This window comes from Drosophila melanogaster, chromosome 3L, assembly GCF_000001215.4.
Source record: "Drosophila melanogaster chromosome 3L".
Classification (NCBI taxonomy): domain Eukaryota; kingdom Metazoa; phylum Arthropoda; class Insecta; order Diptera; family Drosophilidae; genus Drosophila; species Drosophila melanogaster.
In genome coordinates, this window is record NT_037436.4 from 13977762 (window position 1) to 13996794 (window position 19033).

General features: G+C 41.3%; 4 protein-coding genes across 7 annotated transcripts; 3 read left to right on the forward strand and 1 right to left on the reverse strand.

The window, feature by feature from the left end:
- Positions 1 to 143: 143 nt before the first annotated feature.
- Positions 144 to 15639, reverse strand: CG17364 (uncharacterized protein). Of its 4 annotated transcripts, none has more exons than NM_140417.3 (8): positions 15215 to 15639; positions 7360 to 8407; positions 5916 to 6062; positions 5679 to 5840; positions 5343 to 5519; positions 4885 to 5091; positions 1587 to 1879; positions 144 to 1446 (listed from the first exon to the last, which is right to left on the reverse strand). In NM_140417.3, the coding sequence occupies exons 2-8, from the start codon at positions 7745 to 7747 to the stop codon at positions 1276 to 1278; spliced, it is 1545 nt and encodes a 514-aa protein (NP_648674.3). In that variant the 5' UTR covers positions 7748 to 8407; positions 15215 to 15639; the 3' UTR covers positions 144 to 1275. The 4 variants fall into 4 exon arrangements, with proteins under 4 accessions (NP_648674.3, NP_001261817.1, NP_001261816.1 ...); NM_001274888.1 differs by having other exon boundaries at positions 4226 to 5091; NM_001274887.1 differs by having other exon boundaries at positions 15068 to 15639.
- CG17362 (uncharacterized protein) lies at positions 8859 to 9423 on the forward strand. Its single transcript, NM_140419.3, has one exon. The coding sequence runs from the start codon at positions 8894 to 8896 to the stop codon at positions 9353 to 9355; it is 462 nt and encodes a 153-aa protein (NP_648676.2). The 5' UTR covers positions 8859 to 8893; the 3' UTR covers positions 9356 to 9423.
- On the forward strand, positions 10117 to 10865 carry CG9040 (uncharacterized protein). Its single transcript, NM_140420.2, has one exon. The coding sequence runs from the start codon at positions 10181 to 10183 to the stop codon at positions 10664 to 10666; it is 486 nt and encodes a 161-aa protein (NP_648677.1). The 5' UTR covers positions 10117 to 10180; the 3' UTR covers positions 10667 to 10865.
- An 830-nt stretch (positions 15640 to 16469) lies between the features above and the next one.
- CtsK1 (Cathepsin K1) lies at positions 16470 to 18810 on the forward strand. The gene is made up of 3 exons (NM_138985.3): positions 16470 to 16639; positions 17030 to 18019; positions 18099 to 18810. Exons 1-3 carry the CDS (start codon positions 16591 to 16593, stop codon positions 18707 to 18709), a joined length of 1650 nt encoding a protein of 549 aa, NP_620470.1. The 5' UTR covers positions 16470 to 16590; the 3' UTR covers positions 18710 to 18810.
- Positions 18811 to 19033: the final 223 nt, after the last annotated feature.

Below are 19033 nucleotides of genomic sequence, written 5' to 3' on the forward strand. Positions count from 1 at the left end.
ACATTCTACACGTGCTCGAAAATCGTTTGTTTGGATTTAGTTCCGATATGATTTGGTATTGATTTGGTTTAGTTGGACAGATTCTTTTATAGTGTTATGTGATTAGACTTGAACTCAATCGAATGGGTATATGATTAAGTTTTGACTTAGTAAAACGCGTTGATTTGTTTGAAAACACAAAATTGCATTTATTTCTATATACTCCCAACATCAAACCAACACCGAACTCCAGATATGTGTCTACTCATCGTATGTATAGCATAGTTGAGTACAAATACGCACATACTTATGTACATGCTTGTATAGATGTATATGTAACGATCTTTATAGCTGCTGTAATTCGTACTATTGAGAACGGATCTATAGATAGGATAAATCATGGAACCAAACGATGTAGAGCACATCAACTACGGTCAACAACCTTGGTATCAAATATTAAATAATATTACCATCGATTAAGTAACTTACATTTGATCTACACATTTTTTTTCGATTATTGTATTCAGTTGAAACGCCTCTGTAGAAAAATTCGTAAGTCGTAAATTAAAATTGACTATGCACATCCAGCAAACGGAATATGCGTTTAGATTTCTATTCCTACAAAGAACCAAACATATCATTCATTTCCTGGCTTAATTTCTCTTACTTTGATCTATTAACACTTTTGATTTATTTCGTGGCGATGGCTTAACATAATTATTGATTTAGCTAGAACAATCTGGCATTATCCGATCATTATCAATTATCATCGTGAGTACAATTTACAAGAAACTACCGTTGTATAAACCGATTTTGTATAAATTCATATTGCGTATATTGTATCAGTACTATCTCACACTAACGATAAACACTAGACTAATTTAAGCTAATCAATTCATATTGATCTACATAAGTGAAAAGCCAAGTGGTATATCAATTCTTCAGCAGCAATTCTCAAATCGGTCGCCACCATTTTTTCATACCCCCTACACTTGGCCTTGTATAACTTCTACAAAAAATGTATGACAATATACACACACGTATAAAATGTTTCGATTTGCTCCTCTACGCATTATAATACACACAAAGGCTGTCTTCTAGTTTGGGAACTCACTTATCGTCTAATATTACTCACTAAGCTTAAGCCTGACTACAACACGTTTGACGTTCAATTTGAATTAAGATTAAGTAGCAACGGTCTCCTATGGCAATCGCTTGCCTACTACGCAAATTAGATGAGAAATCTTCGATTACTTAAGACCTAATTTACAACTCGAGCCTACTTATGCACTAACTTTAAAGAGCCTCAGTCGAGGAGCTGCAGGGGCCGTGGTATCCATTCGAAGTGCCTGGCGATGATTGGGAGGCAGCTGCTCTCAAAGCGGCCCCGGCTCCAGAGGAACCTGACGCTCCGCCGGCCTGAGGCTGTATGAACTGTTTAAGGGTTGCTTCCAGCCGGGGAGGATACTGTGGATAAGGGTTAGATAGAGTAACCACCAAAAACCTAATCTTGTGATGCAATATCTTTCGAAAGTTTCTATCATTTTGTCTCCATTTTTGGTAAACAAATTGGCTACCCATTTACTTGGACAGGTGTTCCAACTCACCTCCTGGTTTTCATCCACCGATGGCAGCAGCTCGTCCAGTGAGTTGGGCGTCAGGGGACTGGGCGTGGCCATGGTGACGCGACTGAGGGCGCCATGTTGCATCAACGCCTCACCGATGACAATCTGCGGCTTGTTCTGGGTGAGATGCTGCTGCTGCTGCAATCGCGCCAGTCGCAGCTTCATCTCCTGCCGAATCTCCTTCTGCTGCGTCTCCTTCTCGAAGCGCATCATGCTGTAGCTGCGCACCGAGGAGCTGGTGCTGTGCACCGACGCTAGACTTGGTCTTCGAGAACCTACAAACGAAGCAACCAAAAACACAAAGGTGTCAGCCAGTTGAATCGATGTGGAGAAATATTCGGATGGGGTTGCTGTATTAAAACTGAGTGAGTATCGGAGCGTTTTGGTTAGAAGAAACGGCGTGGTAGAGAAAGATAGTAATTTAGATATGAGAAAGAAAGGCGACAGCGATGCAAAGCCACAGCGAAAGGTCATTCCGATGCGATTGGAAAGCAAGCTAAGCAAGTGCGATTAGCTATAGACTCCTAAGTTGCTTGTATTTCGAAAATATATTATTTTAATTCAAAATTGTTTGTAACTATAACCTAACAAGTACTTTAAAACTGGGCATTTGATTTAGTTTACAGTTTTCTTTCTATTACACATCATAAATAATATTTTAATTTTGAATTAAACTTTTCATTTATTACTCTTGATTTTTACTAAGTAACGATTTAAACGTTTACAACATGTTAAACTTTCTTTAACCAGCAAAAATGTATGTATTTCTTACATATGTACATATGTACACATGTAACTAACCATCAAGATAAAATTACGTATACGACAAGTGGTACAAACATATTGAACTTTTCCCTACAACTAGTCCCAAAATGTTGGATAACAATTCGCTAAGCTTGCCAAGGAGCTCGCAACCGGTTTGTAGGATAAGAATGAGGACAAACAGGAACTTCATACACGAAAAGTTTCTTTCAAAATGATGTCATCTTTAGTTGAAAAGTTCAAGGCGCACAGGAAGAAAAGTAGTAGACGTAGAAGAAGAGCAAGAAGCGCAGGACATTCACATATAGAGTTGCGGGATTAACATATATGGAAGAAAATTTTCATATCGTTTATCGATTTGTGTGTGTCTGTGTATACGTGTGTGTGTATGCGTGTGTGTGTAGGGCTTTAAGGACTCAACCGAATAAGTTCAGGCAAAGGTCAGCCGGAGGTTGAGTGACGTAGAAAATCCTGACGGCAGACAAGTATCCTTAGCTGCCGGCAGGATGCATGCAATTGCAATTGTGTGCGTGTTCCTTGTGTCTATGTGAGAGAGAGTGGTATAATTTGTTTGTAATTTGCAATAGTTGAATATATTAGCTAGAAAATCGTGTGGGGTTATGCTATATTACATTGTTTTTCGTGTTAGTTTGGTTAGGATTTCTATGAACATAGTCACCGCCATATTGCTTCAATATCATCTTGTCGAAATGTATTACTCATCATCCTTAGAATCCGTGATTTTTTAACAACATTTCCTTTACATTAGTTATTCGTTAAATAACATTAACAGTTTGATTAATTAGTTTGTGGCTTTGTGCGCGTGTTTTGCGTTGTGTTCGTGTGTGTGTGTGTGTATGTGTGTGTCTTGGTAACGATAGAAAAAGTAAAACAATTTAACAACTTGGTATTTGGAAACAGAGGGAGCTCGGAAGCACATTTAACATCGATCATCAAGAAACGTAAAATTTGTTTATAAGTTTATCGTTTTTAACTAGACAGAGTTGTCAATTTAAACACTAATTAGACAAGCAGGGGGACAGGTTTAACCAACGCCAATGTACACAAATTAAATATCAACTGTAAATAAACTGAGCTGAATTAACGATACATGATTACGTGAATAACTCAATTTGCGCGATTTAATTATGGCACATGAGACATGATTTTAATACGAATTCTGATAACTATGCAAGGGGGGGCGAAATTCATTTGAACAATGTAAATGAGCCACAATGTATTCCGTTTTCGAGTTTTTCCGGGTCATGAACAATAAAACATGTAATCAAATTCAATTCGCCGAATTTTGCTCTTCTAATTGAATTACAGATTCCCATGCTTTTTAACTGTACGAATTTGTTAGTACTTAATTTAAAATGCGTCTAGCATTTGCATTTTCCTCGTATACTAAAGAGATACGATATTTAAATGTATATGTAAGGACATTATTTGCGATATATAATATCTGATAGAATATCTAAATTTTTCACAGAACAATAGATGGTAAAAATAAAGTAATGATTCAAATATACTGTCTGTACTATTCAAATGTACAAATTCAACAATTGAAAGATCGTACACTAAAGACTGAAAGATCTAGAGTTTAGAGATAGATAAATGAAAATACAAACTAAGGGCTAGCACAGACTTTGAAATTGATCTCTAACCAGGAGTGGATGCAACCATTGAACAGATACGAGTAGCATATAGTTGACCTTGTTTTTGTTGTGATGTGGAAGTGTCTCTATATTTTGTATGGACATGGACATGGACATGGCGATACGGAATGCGAATGGGAATGAGCAGACCACACGATCGTACAAATGGATGCGGGATGACTGATGCTTGAGTTGATTTACCGCAAATCGTGGCGTTTCACTCGCCGGCGTGGGCAGTGCGCCAATTTGCAGGTGATGCAGCTCGGCGCCAGTGGCGAATCCGCCGCTGGAGTCGCCGCCATTGGTGTCGGCATCGCCGTAACCACCAACCACACCGACATGGCCATAGCCGTAGCTGTAGCCGTAGCCACCAACACCACCAGCACCACCACCACCACCACCACCACCAGCACCAGGATGAGCCGGATCGCTATCGGCATGGGCAATGGCATGGGCATCATGTGCATGAGGGACTGTCGTGCTGGGTTCTATGCTATGCGGACCGCACTCATCGTCCTCATCATCATTGCCCCCAAAATTCTCAATGCCATTCATGCCCAATAATGTCCTAAATCTATCCTGATTCCTCGACCTCGCCGGCGACAGCTCGAAGCTGAGCAGATGCCGCTGGTGGTTCAGTTGCTTCTGCAGGTGGCGGTTCATCGAGAGCGTGCTCTCGCAGCTGCGGCAACCACTCCCACTGCCAGTTCCACCGCCACCACCACCATCATCCAGGTCGTCCCGCGAATGCTGGCTGCAGCCCGCTCCGGATGTGTGCCGCGACGAGGCCCGGGAATTCTGTTTGGACACCGCCGCTATGTGACACGATATGAGCAATATGGCGGCCGATCTAGCCGCACCTGTTCGTGACGTCGACACCAGGATGCCCTTCGAGCCGCCGCTTCCGGACGCCCCTCCACCGCCGGCCCCGCCTGCCACGCCTCCGGCGGCACCCCCGCCCAGTCCGCCGGCCGAGGCGCGTCGATTGCCGTAGGAGCCAATCGATCCCGTCGACCGAATGCTGGAACGCGACGACGGACGCGCCGAGTGAACGGTAAGCGGTATTCCTGAAAACAAGGTCATACATTTATGAGTAAGCTGAATATCAGTACAAACTTCAAGCAAAGCAAAGAAATATATAATGGAGATCACTAAATGTCAAAAAGGGAATAACTAATTCCAGTTTACAGATTAAGAGAAAGGTTGAATTGTTATGCTATTAATTCACTACGAAAAGAACAGAAATCTATATATTTATTTTAAATTAAACTAAAGGACTTTACATTGTGGACATTTGAGAATTGTTTGAACCACTCACCTGTATCGCTGGAGTACAGAATGGGCGGCGGAATGCTGGCATCTCCGTAATTTCGATGCCGCGGATACTTCGTCTTGCTGAACAGATGCAGCACCATGCAGATGAGCCCGGCCAGAACTGCGATGCCCGTGGAGACGCCCAACAAGGTGGGCAGATCCGAGCTCAGTTCGCTGAGATCTATAGAAATAAAATGATTAAACATAAATAGTCGCATAATTGGTAGCATAATGATTTTAGGTAACAGTAGCTAATGCTACTTATACTGCACTCGCTCCAAAGTATGTTACAACATATTAGAACTATTTAAATTGTTAATTTGAGTAAGAAAAACCTTACCTGGTGTGCAAAAGACACGGCGCGTTGGCTTCACGTAGCTGACTGAGTGAAATCCGCTGGCACACTGGCACATCGCATTGTGCCGCACCTGAACACAAAGGGAGTTCTCATCGTTGTAGATGCAGGTCTCGTCGTAGAAACACTGATCGCCCAGTTTTTTAGCTGTGAATAATTAATATGGGCAATCAATATATATATATCTAATCTATATGCTGAGCAGCAATAGCAATATCTTACGTTTGGCGCAACCCTTTATCAGTCCAAGTTGCACTGGGTAGTTGCGTTCGCAGCTGCAGGTCTGCGAATCCTTGTCGCAGGATACGTGCAGCAGCTTGACGTCACACTTCAGCTCGTTGCACGGCGCTCCAATATATTTCCCCTTAGCTGCAATGCGCAAACCCAATTTGCATTAACAATTAAGCCATCTTTAAAAGAATGCAAATTAAATGAATGTCAGGCCATCAAAACGACCAAAAGCCTTTTGCACAGTTTAAGGACTTATTGAGCTTTGCAAATGTGTTATATATGTAGAGCAGCCTTATTTGAATATTCCTCTTAATTGGTATTTAAAATCAATTGGTGTTGGAAAAAAATGTGTGCACATGTTTGCTAATAAAGTGTGAAACTATAATATTTTACAATTGTAACAAGTACAAGTTATAAATTGAATTTACAATGCACTTTTTTCAGAAATGTGCCGAGTAATTTACTAACAGATTATCAAATGTGGTAAAATATTTCGTACGTTTATCAGAATTCAGAGTGTTTACTCAACCGTAAATCATAAAATTTAATTGTCTTCATACAAATATCAAATGCAATTCTCTTAGAATCAAATATTATAGGCTGGCACATTAACAACGCAAATTACCAAATTTGTCAGAAATAAATTGAATGTTCATATTAGGTGCAAATATGCATATATGAAATGTTACTATCAGCTTGCCGTTGGCATGCAAATTGGATCAAAATTGAATATTTAATTGCACACCGAATATCAATTGCATTAAAATCACAATTCTATCTGTTTGCACATCCATGCTGTTTTCCTACTATTTTTTTTGGAAAAACTTATAATGGGCTACCAGCGTGTGTTTTCGTATTTGGTAATTCCCGCATCATGGCCAAGATAAAATGGATGGGACCGTGAATCATGCAGTTGCAGCTGCTGCGGCAGATGCGGTGCCAGGTGGTCAGGATGTGCCAAAAATAAAAGTTAAACAAACAACCATGAAAGGACCCGAATGGCGACTGGATGTTGTGCAATTTATGGCTCTCATGATCTCGGCGGTTTTTGGACTTGGGACTCCGGAACCGAGCAAAGGTCAATGCAAACTAACGAAACGCAGCGACGGCCAAGTGCATTATCAACAAAAATTCCATTTATTTCGGTTCGCAAGTGCAGCAGCCACAAATATTCATTTACGAAATGGGATTAAACAAAGCGGCGCACAGATAAGTTTTCACAGCAAGTACTTGTATTTAAGGACTTAATTAAGTAACTGGTGTGTATATACATTTAAACAAAAATAAAAGCTGCAGAATTGGAATTATATGTACAACGAAAATACATGCAAGTTATTTTATAGTTATAGAATTTGGGATTTCTTTAAACATATTTATCAATAGCTTTAAAATAGATTTTAAAATAAAATGTAGTGATTTTTGAACCCGAACCCACCTGACTTATTATTAAGCAAGGCCTCCAATTCGTCGACGTCGTCCGGATAACTGCCATAGTCGTCATCATCAGGCACATTGGCGGCATCACGCTTCCGCGTGCGTTTCTCGGTATGCTCATGCTGTTGCTGCTGCGGTACGCCATCCAGATCCATCGTGCTGGAGATGTTCAGCAGGATCGGAATGGCGGCCGAGTCGGAGGACGTGGCCAGGACAGAGGCGGACACGGAGGCGTGGAGCAGGAGAAGGCAACCGTAGAGGAGCACGGCCTGGCCCAGTTGCATGGCCATCAAGTGGCAGCCGTGTGGATGCAGCTGCTGCTGTTTTTGATGTTGTTGCGCCATCAGCTGCAGTCGCCGCAGTAGACAAGGCAACGTTAACTTCGCCATTTTGTCATTTTCGCACCGCCAGCCGCTTCTCAACACATTCGCAATTGTTTGCGAACTTTCGCCATTTGGCCAAGAAGTTTCCGTTTGCGTCGTTAGCAGTTTCAGTTTATGTTATAGTTTGCAGCTCGAGTTTCGGTTTTTGGTTTGCGTTTCCGCTGCCTCAGTGGTTTATAGCTCGCTTTGGACAAATTGGCCAAACCCCGGTGCACATTACGTATACGTCATGCTGCACATTACGTATACGTCGCCGGCCGCTGTTGTTGCTTTTGGTGCTGGTGGTGATGGTAGTGGTGCTTCTGCTGCTGCTGCTGCTGCTGCTCCTGATGATGATGTTTAGCCTTGTCCCGCCTGCCGTTGTCAAGTGGCCAACTAGCTAGCTGCCTGCCCTGCATGATAATTTTATATAATTTGCCCCCGCTGCCACAAATCGGCTCGAGTGGCGCTTGTTTTTGTTGGTTTTACTTCTACCGTTGCCGTTGCGGTCAGCAGCGTCATCATCTTCGAGTGACCCACTAATGTGTGTTGCATGTGCAGCACCGCTGCACGTCTGCCGCCGCCTTCTAGTCGGGTATTAATTCCATGCAAACTGCAGATTTATGGCACGAACTTTGCGAATCTGGGTTGGTCCTCTTTCGGTCTGCCGCGGCTCGTTATCCCGAGCTGAAATTGCACGGAAAAAGGTCAAACATATAAATTTGTGCTTTCACTAAAATAACCATAAATAATATGAGTAGTGCGTGCCATCACATTAAATAATCACGTAGATTACGCGTTTGAAAACGTTTTCTGAAAGTGAACGCAATTTTAACTGCGTGTAGATAAAGTGGATCTATAAACGTTCGTTTTATATTGTAGACGACAAACAATATATTATTTTATTCCACAACATAAAACGTTATATATCTACTTGATTTATAAAAGTATTTACAGGTAACCACCAGGGGCTAATATTATTATCTAAAATTTCTAAAACAAATTGATAATCAAAAAAACATCTACACAGCTGGCCCAAAGTAAACGAATGTGTGTTTGTTTAATCATATTTACTTTTGATTCATGAAAAACGAGATTCGACTGATATGTTGGTATATAAACCAGAGGATTGAGCTTTCTTCGTTTAGATCACAAAATCTCCCCAAAACGAAAATGAAACTTCTTCTGGTTCTGGCATTGGCAGTCTTCGTAGCCCACGTGGCTGTGGCCCAGACAACTGATTCGTCTGACGATGGAGATTACTCTTACGATTACGCTGATGACAACGATACTGCCGGTAGCTCCGAAGACAACACTGCTGATTCTGGAGACACTAGTGATAGCTCCACTGACGTCGACAGTGGAAACGACTCTGGGGACGTCGATTCCTATGACGACTACGAGGGCTCTAGCGATGTTACGGAAGCACCAACTGCTGCTCCAGTTGTCAAAAAGAACAAAAGAGCTGGTGCCAGGAAAAACAACAGGAACAACAAGAATAAGGCAGCAGCTAAACGTCGCAATGCCGCCGCTGCCAAGAAAAGTAATAACAAGAAGGCGGCTAAGAAGCGAACACCTGTTGCCGCCAAGAAGCGGGCAAATGCTGGACCCAACAAACGTAGGCGCTCTGGATAAATCCAGTTTATTATATTCGTAGCTACAAATTATAAAAATAAAAAATTATACCAAAAAAATTTGTTCCCAAAATTACCAAGATTTTTTTCTATGACGTTTATAAGTTAGGTTTTGAATTAATATATAATAATGATAATGATATTTACCAAGAATGTGGTTGTTGGGTATGGGTGTTTATTATTATGAATTTTGTACAAAACTTGAATATCACAGAAATTTTGAAATATATTTAACTATTTCACCCAATGTTCAAAAGACAAGAAAACATTCTACATAAGTTTTTATCGGCACGTGTTTTTTCCCTCATTTGTAAATAAATATATTTTTGATAAACAAAAACATACACCGCATATACTTGAAAAATTATATAATTTTAAAGACGTTTAATGTCATATCTATTTTTTCTATAAAACTACTAGCAGGTCGCCTAACGCGTAAACCATAGACAAATTGTTCAAAAATCCAGATAAGACATTTGTGACCTTGGCTCTTTTAATATAAAAGAGTTTATATTACTTTTTCGTGCTCTAACACAAAATATAATTTCATAATTTCAACATATAGCAATCGAAAAATGTTAAACAAATACAAGCAGCACACACAGGTGCTCTAAGCCACCGAAAATTAAGACGATGAATTAAAAAACCAATATTTGCATTCTACAGATGTACATAGAAAAATAATGTAAAAAAGCTTTATATATTTATAAATTTCTTCAGAGGAGAAAAAACTATAAATACCCAGTGTTGAAGACTTTTAAACTCAGACGTTTATACCTAAGGTTACCTATCTGTTCGTTGACTCTATAGATACAAAAAAAAAAAGATGAGGCTGCTGTTGGTTTTAAGCCTGGCCATATTGGTTGCCTTCGTAACGGGTGCTGATGACACTGACGATGACTATTACGATTATTACGACTATGGTGATGACTACTATGACGACTCTGATGTAGAGTCCAGTTCGGAAAGTGGTGTTGGTGCATCCAGTAGCTCAGAAGATGATGCTAGTACCTCCGAGGACAGTTCCTCCGGCGAAGCTTCCGATACAGGTAGTTCTTCAGAAACTTCTGGAGATGGTTCCTCCGCCGAAACGACCTCCAGTTCAACTCCAACCAAGGCAGAAAAAGCCAAGAAAACTGCTGCACGCAGAGCTAGACGGCGCAGGCGCACCACCACCGCTGCTCCCAAACGCAAAGTAGCGGCAGCCGCGTCTGCCAAGAAGCAAACACCTGTTGCCCAAAAGAAGAAGACACCTGTGGCAGCCAAGAAGAAGGCGAATACTGCCGCCAACAAACGCAAACGCACAGGCTAAGCAGTTCGAAAAAAGGATAAATTCCCCATAGTCACTGAAAGTTTTTACATCAAACTTTTAAGAGGACCAAGAGACATCTTGTAGAATCTACATTAGTCTGGGAATATTTCATATGTTGTTTTCTGTACAAAAAATCCATATAAAAATACAAAGATAAGGAGACGTTTTGTAATTTACCAAAAATATACATTATTAATCCAAAATATACAACAATTTTGTATTTGAGGGCTTAAATGATCTTTCTTCGGAGAGAAACTAATCATTACAAATCGTTTCTGAATACTTAAAATCGAAAGCCAACTAAAAATCAAGTATTCCTTAAAAGGAAAAAAATTTTTTGAACGAAACATTCATTTAATAAACTGTTGTGGTTTATATACAAGTCTCTGCAGCCAGATTAGTATAAATCGTTCTAGTGGCGTAGTATTACCAAAGTCAGCTGCATTTTGCTGCATATTTTTAGGCGCCCACATTTACATTTACCAGCGCTTTGGCGCATTGTGTTTCTATTTAGACGTAAGCCAATAGCATCTATAAATAGTAATTATGCCCTCATACAAGTAGACATAAATGCACAGGGACACTTAATTACTGATGCGCACAGGCGACAATTGTTTAATGGCGAAAGGATAACGAAAAGGGAGGAGCCTGAGTAGCGCCATCGGCCACCACAATGGGACCATTGTTTTCGATTTCAATGCCGACATTCTGGCAGTGGCACTGCCAACAGAAATCCCGTGTATCCAGTGCACTGCGGCCCAGATGAAAGCCACTCCGCATCCAAGTGTTTGTGTTTGCCCGAGAGAGATCCAATCTTCCAGTGTGCTGGTGGCGGCAAAGCACACATCCATAGACACAACCACACTCACACACCGATGTTTCCTCTTGTGGCACCCGCTGGGCCGCTTAGTGAGCCAAGTGTGGCAACAATCTGAATCATCGTTTTAGTTTCCACCCTACATCCCCACCACCAGATCACCAGGGTATGAACCGATTTGTGAATTCGCCGGGAATCTTAGGTTGGGATGACCAGTCAATAACAATATCAAGCAGGAAATGGTTGCAAATTATCGAAAATTCTATGTATCTACTAGATTTGGTGTTATCTACGCAAATGTCTAAAAGTTGCATTAAATTGTGGATAACTTTGATTTGATTTATACATTCTTATATATAATTTTATTTTGTTAAAATCCTTTTTTTATTATAATAATAAAACAGCTTTGATCCTGAATGTTATAAGTATCCTATTTCAGGATCCGCCAAACTAGCTAAGCTTTTACAGGGTATTACACCACACTAACACCATTGGCAATTGTAGGCGATGGGCTGACGTGGAATCAGAGGGGAGGTGGGAGCGGAGGATAAGGCTGCTGTAATATCTGTGGCTGATGCCTTAAGAGGAAAATGCGATAATGTGCGCTAAACAATGAACAATGCAGAAATGGCATAAAAATAGCCAGAAGTGGGATATGAAGTGGGACACAGCGGCGGGAATTATAATGGAATATGTGTTTGCCTCCGAGGATGATAACGGCCAGGATGATGGCGGTCGGTGGTGTTGCTTTGGTTAGCACTCACAATGATGTGATGATGATGGCAAGTGCCCGATATATGCAGATTGTAGGTGTGGCTGCTGACGTTGATGGGCACCTTTGAGGAACAGATCGTCACATTTTAGATACTGCTTTTGACATTTACATGTTTTGCAATGCAAATCAGATGGGGCACAGACTGGGGCTAAATGAATTGGAAATTTAAAAATGACGACCATTTATTTACATAGGTCTCGCAAACAATCTTTTCAATTATGAGACAATCTTGTCCATGTTTGTGAAATATGGATAAATATTTAGAGCATTTCCTTCACATACATATTTTTATCGTTCTTTACTAGCTAAATAGTTCTATACTAACCAATCTATACATGAGTGTAGTTATATCTCTTCTAAGTTGATATCTTTTGCAATATTTAGCACATAAATCAAACTTTTGAAAATTTTTCACATTGCTCACTTTTTGATAAAAATCTTAAACGCCCAACAAAGACATAAACTTCCTCCTTGTGGATGTATAATTTGAAAAACAATTTGCATTTTCTCGAGGGCAATTTATTTTCCATTCCTTCGGTGCGGCAAAAAGTGGCTGAGGGCAGGGAAACTAAAAGTTTGCTCACTCCAAAGAAATTTTCTCTAACAAGGCATTTAGTTGGCAAACAAAAATACGTGCATATTTCTAACCCGACGGTGGGCAGAATGTTTATGTAATTACCGACACGTTTATAAGCGATGGCGTTTTTGTCAGCAGCACAAGGGGCGGCATAGGGGCAAAGGACTCGTAGAAAGTGAGCGAGTAACTAGCAAAGAGCAGAGCAATTTATTTAAGTGCGAGATATTTTTATGTCTCGGCAAACCATTAAAATGTGCATAATGCAATCCCTTCCAGCACTTTGCATATAAATTTCAACCGGCTGGGGCAAGTAGCGCCATAGCGGAAATGCAAGTCCAATAACAAGGGCAGTCGAGAACGAAAGGGATTGGCATGGGCTTAGTGGCCATTGCATACACTGTTAAAAAGGGTGTTGCGAATACAAATTTCATTTCATTCAGAATCAAAAATGTTCGCTACGTTTTCGGTGTGAATCTAGTTAGATTATTGATTTCGTAATGTGTATTTAAGGATCACATTTATTTATTTTAATTGACCTTATTATTCTGTATTTCAAAATAATATTTTCATATTTAATAATACAAATTAATAAGAGAACATAAAATCAAAATTTTATATGTACATACATTTTTATATTCGCATTCCTTTTTGAATTTGTAACCCTTTTTCACTCCATGTAGACCAAAATAGCTTATTTTTTGAGAGCCCACACTTGCAATGCCAATGTGAATGAACGCACATCCTGCTGCTCCTGTGTGTGAGTGTGTGTGTGTGTACTAGGATATACCTCAGAACCTCTCCGAAGGGAGAGGGGCACCGTTACAGTAACGGTAACGGAAGCAACGAACGCAAACATCATCCTGCATTCTGCATCGCCGAAGCTTGCTTGGCCCGCTCTCTGCCTCTCTTCCTCTCTGAGAGGAGCAAGTCGGAGAGAGCGGAAGAGCGGTGCGCCTGCCCCTAGAGAGTACCGTTGTTTCTAGCGGTACATAGGGCTTTACGGAAACTGCACTCGTGTGCGTGTGTGTATGGGGGTCCTACTTTTAGGCACTGATAAAGGCAAATTTACATACGCCGAAATGCCCCACCGCCCCCAGACTCCCGCCCACTTGGTTTCGGCCACGGCTTTTGGCTTCTTATGTGTCGCCGATGCCGATGCCGTTTAAAATGTAGGTTACACACAGCGAAAGAGGACCCGCAGACGCACACAAATCACATTCACACAAAAACATTCGCACACATTCAGAGCGAGAGAGAGAGAGAGCAGCACACAAATGCACGTGTATACGTATATGCAATATATTTTAGAACTTTCCGTTTTTCCCTTCGGAACGTGTCCTGCTCTAAGGTAATAAAAGTTTTATAATTTTTTGGTTACACACACACACGCGCGCGCGCCTATGAGTGTTTGTGTGTGTGTGTTTGGCTTTTGTCTTTCACTGGGGGCCCAAGTCAGCTGGGCCTTACAGATTTTGATTCCCACAAATTCAAAGTTACGGACTCCGTGACCCGTAAAAGTATGCTACCAAAACGAACTATTCGCCAGTTTTGCGAGAGATTAAAACGTGAGAAAATTAAAAAATGTTTTTTGGCAAACTTTTGAAAAGGGCTCATAAATAAGAAAGTTTTGCCTTTCAGTTTGGTTCCAGGAATTTAGGTAAATGTTATTTAAAAATTAAATTTACTAGTCTTTTTTTAAATGGATACGACGTTACTATTTACATATTTCTCTTTTAGGGAGAAATAAATGATTCTCTAGTTTCGCACATAGGATTTTGATTATCTACACTAAATGGTTAACTATTTCTTGTTAAAAATTGAGAGAAAACGAAGTCAAAAGTATTTTTATATTGAATCACATTCATTCCACTAAAAGGCCAAAACAAATATGCTTCATATTACAAACAATCCTTTTACAAAGAAGCTCTTATTCCTTGCTCAAAATGCAATTTTCGTTCCACGTCAATATCCAATTACACCTTAAGAGGCATTCAAGGTCTTCTAGCATCCTGCTGCTTGTGCTTTTCCACGAACATAATTTATATTGTTTTTGTTGACTTTTTGATGACCGACTGTGTGAGCTGGTGAGCGGCGGAATAGAGAAAATGTAACAACTGTGACAAGGGCAGGAAATGCTCCTCTATGCCCATAATACTATACAGATTTGAACCAAAAACACATACATATAAACGCCAACAGCTATGTACATACATATGTATTGTATTGTAGTACCTATGTATGTGGATGGATCATGTATATGTATGTTCGTCTGGGAGTTCTTGTTTTTGTGTGGGGATTCAAAAGGCCTGCCAAAACAGCCAATCAGGAACCAATCAGCGATAAATCAAAGTTTGATTTCATTTTCAGCAACGTTGCTACCTTTTTCGGACTGCTTTTCCTCCGCCGCCAATTACAGAAACATTTTGTTTTCGCCTATCGCGTTAAAACTTTCACATAATTCGCCTAACTTGGCGTTTAAAACATTTAACTTTGGCCAATTCGGCGCAGGCAAAACTTTTTGCCTCACTGGCACGCACACACAAGCACTTTTCGTTTAATTTTTAATGCACTTTTAATTGCGTTTTCTTGTACGGCGCACTTGTACGGTTTGCAGTTTGCATTAATCCACGTCTTACAACATTACCAGATATCTGTGTGTTGTCTAGTTCTTGCTGGTATAAAAAAACCATGCGATTTGGGAATCGAACTTGTGCGATTGGCGAACTTAACGGTACTGAGCCGAACCCACAGCTGTAACGGTAAAGAACGATGTGTGGGCGAGGACGACAACGACGACGATGCTGCTCCTTCGGTGGTAGCTTGACATCTGCTCGGGGTCCTTTCGGGATCCCGTGCTGTCCGACTATCGGTTCGGTTTGAGAGCGGGCGCAATGCAGCAAAACTTGGAGTAGGTTCAAGTTCCGAAGAGAGGGTGAGACTTTATATCGCTGAGACACAGAGAGAAGGGAAGAGAGAGCCGAGAGAGAGTCGTTGTGATGAGACAGATGAGTGACTATCTATACCTCCTGACTGTCAGCTGTTTAACGAATTTAAAAATAGAATTTTTCCAATCCCGATTTTGATCCCTAGACACGGTTTTATTTTTTTCTGACAAATTTTTCTATTTTAATCTTGAATATTAGATCATTCGCGGTTTTTTCGATTATTTTTTATTGAAAGCTTAGCCAGAAAGAAGTGCATCCAATATTTTAAATTAAAAAAAAAAACATTTAATCTCAGCACTTTGGTCACACTAGATGTATAAAATATCTGTATAATCATGTGCACCCTGTGCACGCAATAAAAATTGTAATTGCTATCGATATTTAAAATAATATTGCAAAATCAAACTAAACCTCTTAAGTTACAAAATCGAAGCACATGATATTTTATTAAAATAAAGAAGCAATTCTTCAGTAAGTGAACAGAAAAGATATTTCTTCTAATAAAGAAATTCTTAAATAAAAGAAAATGTTAACGGATTACATAGAATTGCGAATAATTTGTAGAATAAAATACTACCATGACAAAAAGCAAAGAACTTTGATAAGCTCTTATTACAAACTAGAAAGCTCTTCAACCGATTAATACCGATGTTTTTCACGGCGGCGTTATCTCCTCACCCATAGAAAGTTGTTGTTAAAGCAATCGGACTATTGAGCCGGCAGAACAGTTTAATTCTTCGAAAAGATAGGTAGTATACTAGAGTCGGGATCAATTAATATTCCAGACAATTCTCTGGTGAATTCTCAAGAATGCAAGTGTTTTTAGCTTTAGCCCTGCTCGCAGGCTTGGCTTTCTCAGGTGAGTTATAGACGTTAGAATGCTAAAGTGTTTAGCCAAACAAAGAGTAATTGTTTCTGCGTTTGTGTGCGCTTTAAACTAATGCACACATGCATATATTAAAACAATCGAGGTCATCGTTTTAGGATTGAAACTTTAGCTTATCATCATTTTTTTTGCCATGAAGTATATTTAAAAAGTAAAAAGAACATGTTTTTATTAAACTTTTAAATTAGATCAAATAAACGTAAAAGGGCATGTACTGCTATTTTGACCGCAGCTGTATATATACGAAGTATATAAGCAATGGCGTGAGCTTAAACCTCGATGGCTGCCCTTTACCGTTTCTTATTGTCAAGTTCCCGCTCATTTCTCATCTGAATCTCTCCACACTTTCGCCAACGACAATAGCTAATGCCACGAATCCGCCGAAATGGGATCCAAACTACATAGTCAAAGGAACCCTGTACATTCCGTACGCCGAGATTGCGGAACCCTTCTACGCCTGGTATGACAAGAATACGAGGCGATCCCGCATCGATTACTACGGCGGAATGGTGAAGACATACCAACTGGCTGGCGAGGGTCAGTACGGAACCCTGCTGAAGCTGGCACCGATTACCACCAAGACGGAGAACAACAAGCTAACCTGTCTGCAGGTGAATGGCACCGCCGACCAGGCTGTCGATATTCAGAGCATCCTGCCCGATGCGAAACCTTTCAGCCTGGTGGGCACCGAATCCTTTTTGGGCTACACGTGCGACAAGTTCCGCCTGGAGTCGACAATTGGCCAAAAGAAGAACATCTATACGCTGTGGGTGCGGTACAAGAAGTCGCCGCATTATCCCTCCAGCCGAATGCCCATTCCCGTGCGCTACGAGATGAGGGGCTATAACACCCTGCTGGGATCGCACTACGATCATTACTACTTGGACTATGACAGCTACGAGCACGATGATATTCCCAACGAGGTGTTCGAGATCGATGACAGCCTGCAGTGCGTCGGATTCCCCGGACCCGGCACCGGTCACTATGCCACCTTCAATCCCATGCAGGAGTTTATATCCGGAACCGATGAGCATGTGGACAAGGCCTTCCACCATTTCAAGCGCAAGCACGGAGTTGCTTATCACAGCGACACGGAACACGAGCATCGCAAGAACATCTTCCGTCAGAACCTGCGCTACATCCACTCAAAGAACAGGGCCAAACTCACCTACACGCTGGCCGTTAATCACTTGGCCGACAAGACCGAAGAGGAGTTGAAGGCACGACGAGGATACAAATCATCGGGCATTTACAACACCGGCAAACCGTTCCCCTATGATGTGCCCAAGTACAAGGACGAGATTCCCGACCAGTACGACTGGCGGCTATACGGCGCTGTCACTCCGGTGAAAGGTGGGTTCATTCATTCCCTAAGTACTTACTTAGATGAATTTGATAATATTGAATTGCTTAAAACGTAAACTACCCTTAGATCAATCTGTGTGCGGATCGTGCTGGTCATTTGGCACCATTGGTCACCTGGAGGGCGCCTTCTTCCTGAAGAATGGCGGCAATCTGGTCCGGCTTTCCCAGCAGGCGTTGATTGACTGCTCGTGGGCCTATGGCAACAATGGCTGCGATGGTGGCGAGGATTTCCGCGTGTACCAGTGGATGCTGCAGTCCGGCGGAGTGCCCACGGAGGAGGAGTACGGTCCCTATCTGGGCCAGGATGGCTACTGTCACGTCAACAACGTGACGCTGGTGGCACCTATTAAGGGATTCGTCAATGTGACCTCCAACGATCCAAATGCCTTCAAGCTGGCTCTGCTCAAGCACGGTCCTCTGTCGGTGGCCATTGATGCTTCTCCCAAGACATTTAGCTTCTACTCGCACGGAGTTTACTATGAGCCAACGTGCAAGAACGATGTAGATGGACTGGATCATGCTGTCTTGGCCGTGGGCTATGGCTCGATCAATGGAGAGGACTACTGGCTGGTGAAGAACTCGTGGTCCACCTACTGGGGCAACGATGGCTACATCCTGATGTCGGCCAAGAAGAACAATTGCGGTGTTATGACCATGCCCACTTATGTGGAGATGTAGATTGTCCCGCTCCCGCCTACATATTTCTTATTTTGTGTACTCTTTTTATTTTTACGCCCACAGGGCGCTAAATATGCAATACATTTCATAAACTCTTTTGTAATCCAAGTCTTTTGAATCTTATCACTGCTCCGCTTGGCTGGAAATGGAGCTAAGTTTAGCTTGGGTCATTATCTCCGCAGTCCATGGTGTTTCTTAAGTTAATTCCATGCCGATAAGCCGATAAGCCTAGAAGACAATGACCAGTTACCAGTTGAACTTTGCGCAAGTTGCAACAGTTTTATGCGAATCGGGGTCTTTGCCATTTGTAGTGGAAATCATTTC

Coding starts and splice junctions, on each gene's coding strand:
- CG17364 (NM_176328.3), bottom strand. CDS start 7,747: ATGGCGAAGTTAACGTTGCCTTGTCTACTGCGGCGACTGCAGCTGATG. Junction 6,063..7,359: donor CTTGCTTAATAATAAGTCAG/GTGGGTTCGGGT, acceptor TGCGCATTGCAG/CTAAGGGGAAATATATTGGA. Junction 5,841..5,915: donor GATAAAGGGTTGCGCCAAAC/GTAAGATATTGC, acceptor AATTATTCACAG/CTAAAAAACTGGGCGATCAG.
- CG17362 (NM_140419.3), top strand. CDS start 8,894: ATGAAACTTCTTCTGGTTCTGGCATTGGCAGTCTTCGTAGCCCACGTG.
- CG9040 (NM_140420.2), top strand. CDS start 10,181: ATGAGGCTGCTGTTGGTTTTAAGCCTGGCCATATTGGTTGCCTTCGTA.
- CtsK1 (NM_138985.3), top strand. CDS start 16,591: ATGCAAGTGTTTTTAGCTTTAGCCCTGCTCGCAGGCTTGGCTTTCTCA. Junction 16,640..17,029: donor CGCAGGCTTGGCTTTCTCAG/GTGAGTTATAGA, acceptor CAACGACAATAG/CTAATGCCACGAATCCGCCG. Junction 18,020..18,098: donor CGCTGTCACTCCGGTGAAAG/GTGGGTTCATTC, acceptor AACTACCCTTAG/ATCAATCTGTGTGCGGATCG.